Source organism: Babylonia areolata, chromosome 9 (genome assembly GCF_041734735.1).
Source record: "Babylonia areolata isolate BAREFJ2019XMU chromosome 9, ASM4173473v1, whole genome shotgun sequence".
Classification (NCBI taxonomy): Eukaryota; Metazoa; Mollusca; class Gastropoda; order Neogastropoda; family Buccinidae; genus Babylonia; species Babylonia areolata.
Genome location: NC_134884.1, coordinates 27,645,430 through 27,651,748, shown reverse-complemented (window position 1 = coordinate 27,651,748; position 6,319 = coordinate 27,645,430). Strand labels below are relative to the sequence as shown.

The window sequence follows — 6,319 nt, the reverse complement described above, 5'->3', positions numbered from 1 at the left end:
TGATCCTTTGTTCTTGTACTTCCCTCCCCCCCCCCCCCCCCTCTCTCTCTCTCTCTCTCTGTCTCTCCCCTCTCTCTCTCCATTTATTTTTTCATATTAGGCCTAAACTCTACATTTATTTGGTTGATAAACAAAGTTAATTACTGTGACTTTGAAACGTAATATCTGTTCTATGAGGAAAATCAATGTGTTTGTAAATTTTGTCCTTTTTAACTCTTGGGGGGGCAGGCGGGCAGGCAGGCATATGTGTTTTGGTTTTTATAAACAAAAATCAGTCAGGTCACTGACAGATATCTGACTGACAACACAATCATTCTGTTGTTTTTGTTAAATATTGACAAGAAGCAAAAATCAGTACACTTAATGAGGGTAATGTCACACTTATTCTACTCATCTACGAAAGAAAGAAAAGCCAGATCTTTAAAGTAATGACATAATATTTCCCCCATCCCCATTTTCAGTGTACCGAGCTAGCTTCTGCCAGACATTTGCGGAGATGAAAGCCCCGACTGGTGAGTGGAAGTCTATCCTTGCTGCCATCTTCACAGGGCTGGCTCTCACTGGCTGGATCACCATCTACATGAAAAAATGCGGTAACTTTGTTTTTTTTCTCTGTGGTTGTGTGCACACTACATTTGGTCTTGTGAATATGTGTTAAGACACTCAAGCAGGAATCAGCTTCTGGGGGTTGAGCATATGGTAGTAATCTGCTAGAATTTTCTCATGTGATATCTCCACCCTTTGTGTGATTTGCACGTGTGTTTCAAGGGAGAAAATTGGGAGTGGGGTGGGTTAAAGAGATGAAGTGTGTGATTATTTACAGCTAAATTTTACTTAATTACTTATAAGAACCATTTCAGTATTTGTAATATCATCAGTTATTTTGTATACTTGCTGAAAGTTGTATCTTTCATTAAAAAAAAAAAAAAATTAGTAATGCTTAAGATCATACAGACCTTGAAAAACAAATAGTTTATTTTCTCATGAATACTTTTCCAAGTCAGCCACTGAAGCCGAGTGAAGTTCTGAAAGAACCTTTTTGTAGCAAACTGTGCACAGTGCTGTTGTTGATTGGCTGGTGAATTTAATTGTATCTAGTTCACTCAGGTTGGTGTTTCAGACTACATTTGTCCAAACAGTTAAGAACATCTACTGCTGTTGCGTTTAAGAACATCTGCTGTTTTGTTTTCCTCAGAATGATTCTCCTCCTCTTGATTTATGGACTCGAACAAGGCCAAGTCAAGGAAAATGATAATTTCTGAAAATAAATGTTCACCTATTTAACAGTTATTCAAAATGGCTGCCCTCTTCAGCAGACCAAAATAAGATTAATGTGACCTTTGAGTCCAGATGACTTGTAAAGGTCTTGAGTATGAAATCAGTTTTCCAGGTTTTACTTTCGTCTGCCAACAGTTACTGAGCAATTGAACAAAAGGTAAAATTGATGATCCTTTGGTTTGAGATAAATCACTGCCCATTTAGACAAACTGTGCAAGGAAAAATGTTTCTTGTTATTTTTTAATTCTTGTTGTGTTAGCAAGCCTTGGGTTCCCTTTGTAACATTTGTGCTTGCTTGTAATATTTGTCTATGTTTGGATCAGCTGGACTGAAGGTGATGATGATCTTTTCAGTGTACGGTGAAATGCCTCGCACCATCACCGATGAATGGAGAGAAGCTCAGATGAACAAGATGCTGGCTCAAGGACAGGGTCGTGTGGAAGGGCTGTCCTCGAAGTACGATTTTGAGAAGGGCGAGTGGAAGTAACTACCTCCTCTTTCTAGGCCCGATCTGAGGAGTGTGGTGTGACAAAAGATGACGTGCTGTTTTCATGTTCGTTAAGGTTTCACAGTTATTGATGATACAGGACTTTTAAGAACTCATAACATTGCCATGATTTTTAAAGAAAATTCGCATATAGGTGGACCATCATAGATTTTCAGTGTCGCGTGATTGGCAAATAGAATATGCAAAGCGTTGTGTGGTGTTCATAATTGTAATCTATACTGGATACAGACAGACAGGCCTTGGCGCTGAATCTGATTCTTCAATCAGTGTTTGGTGAATTCATTTGCCTTCCCATTGTTGGCATCTGTGATCACCACAAAGTGCTTGTGGTTTTATCTATGAGCCATTAAAGTTCTGAACCCAAGTTGTGTCTTGGCTGATGAGAGGAGAAAGATTTGTTGTGAGTATTGTGATTTTGTATTCTGTATAATTATGGATACTTATATAGCACACTATTCAGGAATCTGCTCGAGGTGCTTTACAAAAACGTTTTTGTTAACATAAAACATTACATCAGTGTTATATACACACACCGAAATGTGACTACACACACACACACACACACACACACACTTCATACATACATTTTAACATACATGAGTATCTAACAGCTACCCTAACACATACGCTCACATAGGCAGGCACAAACTTACATAAACACACGCACACAATACACATTCATATACATGCATGTAGTTATGTACACATACATATGTATACACACATAGTCCAGCATTCTAGAAGACCAGGAATTGCTGATGAAAATTGGACATGAGAGTTTTGTCCTTTAGGCATGCAACAAAAGGGACGTAAATTTTGCAACCCAAGGCAGGCAATGGGTTAAATTAACGTTTTATCTTTCTTTCTTTGAGGGCTTTTCTTTTTAAGATGAAGAGAAACGGTGTCAGAAACATATGGGAAGGGCGGAGTGGGTACTGGAAAGGTGCTTACAAATAGTTCATTAATTCACATTTTCTTTGATTGTGAAAAGTCATCCACACAAATTTGCAACTGACTGCTAAATGCCCGATTTTCTTTGCAACACTGATGATATCAAATGTTGATTAAATGACATTTCTGCTCACAGAAGAAAAATTGCACCTCAACAGAGAACTTTGCTGAGCTGTAATATGAAGTGAAACACATCAATAACGCAACCAGAGGTTTAACACACATACCCGTTTTCAAAAGATGTCAAAATGTTGATGATCAAAAAGGAAATTTTCTCCCTAAAATTACGTTTAAGAAACATACCTACTAGTGCAGACTCCGGCAGGGGTCTGACATTCCTGTCCTGTGCAAACTACTATCCGCCTGTGCAGAGAAAACGAAAGTAGCTACGGCCGATAACCTCCCGGAAGTAGGTAACCTCCCCTTTGCCCCCCTGACTAGCGCCCTCTTTTTACGGCAAATCGCTGCAAGCAGCGCAGTGTGCGGGGAGAACAGAAAGTGGGGAGGAATGAGAGGGTCTTTAATGTGGGTCATGGTAAGTATGTTACTTAAATGTAATTTTAGGTAGAAAATTTCCTTTTAATTACACATAACCGTGACCCACTAGTGCAGAATGGCACGATAAAGTGGAGGGCTCGTCTGTTCTATTGCCAGAGCCCTGCAATGGCCTGTTGTGTGACAACTGCAGAGGCAACACCTCTTGAGCCATCATCCCTTAAGCGATAGACATCCCTCAAGTAGAATTCGATGAAGGTAGAGTGTACTGTGTCACCTCAGGATATTGGTGTGGACTGAGGTCCGCAGCTGTATTGTGGGAGAGGTCTGTGGACCACAGTTGTGCTGATAAATGTAGTGCAAAGAAAATCAGGTCAGTGTGTTGAATCCACACTTTACTGAGCTATGCATAGAATGGCGGACATTTGGCAACAAGAGACTTGAGGTCCCTGGTGTGTCTGGGAAAAGGCTGTGTAATTGCCCAGGTAGGTATCATCACGAAGGGGCATACAGAAGGCTTGGTGGCTTCTCTACCTGAGTGTGGCATGTTGGAGCAACCTGCAGAAAGTTGTCGACAGTCAATGGCTGGGTTGGATTGGGCTGTGGGAGTGCACTTCATGTGCCTCCAGGTCACTGAGTCTCATTCTGTGGTGGAATTCCTAATGGAAGAGGGTTTCCATGGGGGAAATTTTTGCTAAAGGTTCTTTAGTGAGAAAGGGGACCGGATCCATGACAGGACTCTGGCTGTGTGTGGTGCACACTAAGTCTGGGATGGAGTGGGACGGGGGCAGGGAGAAAAGTGGCTCTAGATGTGTTGTACTGGCCATTTACATCAAATCACTGATCTGACATACGTTTACAATATGGCCAACAGCAAAGCAAGAGCTGTATTATCAGTGGTTTCTTAATTGCAAAGGGAAATTGTTTGCAACTTAGTCTTTCATGAGGGACTGTCTCTCACTCTGGAAGTCAAATTGCACTGGGACTTTGTGCTGTAGCCTTGGGGGCTAACTAGCCTTTGGGATCTGTCCCAATGGTGACAGTCCTAAGGCCCTCTTGATCGAGGGAGTGGGGATGCAACTTGGGCAAAACACTCTCTACTATCAATTGTATAATCAACTTCCAGCCCAGATAGTTGGGACAGCAGTTGCCACCTCTGCTGTTCTGATGGTCCTTGTCATACACGACTGATTATCATGTACTGGTCCTAGGAGGACACCAATCAGCATGGGTAAATCAGGAAACAGCTGCTGTGTGCTTGAGAGAAGGAGGTGTCCACCATGCAGGTTCTGCTAAAATGTAAGGAAGCCGGAAGGAGTTGACGGGGTCTTGTGGTGCAACCGTGTGTCTGAAAGACATGGTGCTTGCTTCCAAAGTGATAACAAAGTCATCCTCTGACAGGCCCTTGACTGAAGGCTGGGGCTGCATGATGGGATAGCCTATCTAGGCTAGAAACCCCTGGAAGTGTCTCATTGGAAAGACTGCTTGAGAAGGAATGCCCATCTGTAACAACAGCAGTGGTTGTGTGTTGGGGCTGAAAGGTTCAGGCAGGGAAGACAAAGTGCAGAAAGTGCTTTCCAATGCCAATAGTTTGAGACGTCAATGCTGGATCTCTGTTCAAACAAGGTGATGGGTCAAACTAATGGGCTTGAATGTGGCATCTGCCGTGCTGGTATGAGTGGGCAGAAAGGTACACCCTTGTGGCTTATGAACGTTCCATTGTACTTTGTGAGACGCATCCGTCCTCGTCAATATGCCTTTCTCCCGAGCATAGAGGAAAACAATTATTACCCAGGCCTTCTGCTACTAGTGAGGAGTGGAAGAGATGGACTTAGGGTGATTGTCTCCTGCTCAGTGAGCGGTTTTGGGGCCTGCTAAAACTTGGAAGGCAAAGACAGACACCCCTTCATTGGAGGGCTGGCTAGGATGTAGCGCCCGTGTGGAGCTGTTGTCACAACCACAGTGGTGCAAACCAAGGCTTGTTGTAGGCAAGGGAGGGAAGAAGGGATGCCTTACAAACTTGGAAGGAATGAAGGGCATGTGTGTCCAGAGTGGCACCTCTAAGTTTGACTGCCTCATCCCTCCTTGTACCAGGTTAGGGCATCTCAAGCCCTGTGGGTGATTGTTGTAGGCAAATGAGTTGGGTTGCCTTGTCCTTGCACAAAGAGAGGGCATCTTTAGCCCTGTGGGTGGGAAGGGAGTGTGTGTGAGTCCCTAAGGACCAACCACTACTGATATGTGAAGGAGCACACATTCAGGCATGAATGAGGCAGTTTTGTCTGTGAGTGCAGTCGTCCTCCGAAAGCAAGGTAGGGATGAATTTACGAAAATGAATACATATATGTGCAAAGGGATTATAAACTTCCATCAACTCAAGTGATGATGTCGGGGAATATGCGGATGACGAGAGATCGAGTCACAAGAAATAAGCGGCTGTATAAGCATACGTGTAGCGTGCCCAGATATACCCAAGTAAATGGGTAAGTGTGCATAATCAGTAATGGAAAGGAATCTGTGTATGCACCTATATATTATAAGAGATGTACATACATATATGAATAATGTGCCAGTATGTAGACGCAGAGAGTTCTGGGCATTGTGTACAGAGTGACACAAATTCAAGTGTGCATATACTGCTAAGTAGGGAATCTCAATGAATAGATGTCAATGAATAGAGATAGAAATATAATTGTACATTAATATGAAAATCGTATGAACCTATCCCGTAAGCGCACACACATGTGTATACCAAGGGATAAGTATACATCTCTAAGTGTAAATAGAAATGTGTATAAATGTAGCAAGATAGCATATGTATATACATATATTTGTTTTATGGTCGTCGTTGTTGTTGATTTTGATAATAAATCAAAAAGAATAGGGAAATATTGTGATTTATTTCCTTTTGTTGTGTATAACAAGAAAAGAATGGTAATAGGATTGGATTGGCTGCATGCAGAGGACTGTGTGCAAGTGTAGGGGGATGAAGAACCCAAAAGTTCAGTGGCCAATAGCCTGAGAAATAACAGGAAAGGTGCAGTTGCTGTGCAAAGTTGTGTAAAGCCCATGAATGGGCAGAAGGACCCA

General features: G+C 42.3%; 1 protein-coding gene across 1 annotated transcript in view; it reads left to right on the top strand.

Annotated features, from left to right (window-relative positions):
- Nucleotides 1-2,150, top strand: part of LOC143286182 (cytochrome c oxidase subunit 4 isoform 1, mitochondrial-like) — a 14,521-nt gene extending 12,371 nt beyond the window's left edge. Inside the window, exons 4-5 of the mRNA XM_076593807.1 lie at nucleotides 462-593; nucleotides 1,632-2,150. Of these exons, the coding sequence (XP_076449922.1) occupies nucleotides 462-593; nucleotides 1,632-1,765 (266 nt within the window). The 3' untranslated portion in view covers nucleotides 1,766-2,150. The remainder of the gene's footprint in view (nucleotides 1-461; nucleotides 594-1,631) is intronic.
- Nucleotides 2,151-6,319: the final 4,169 nt, after the last annotated feature.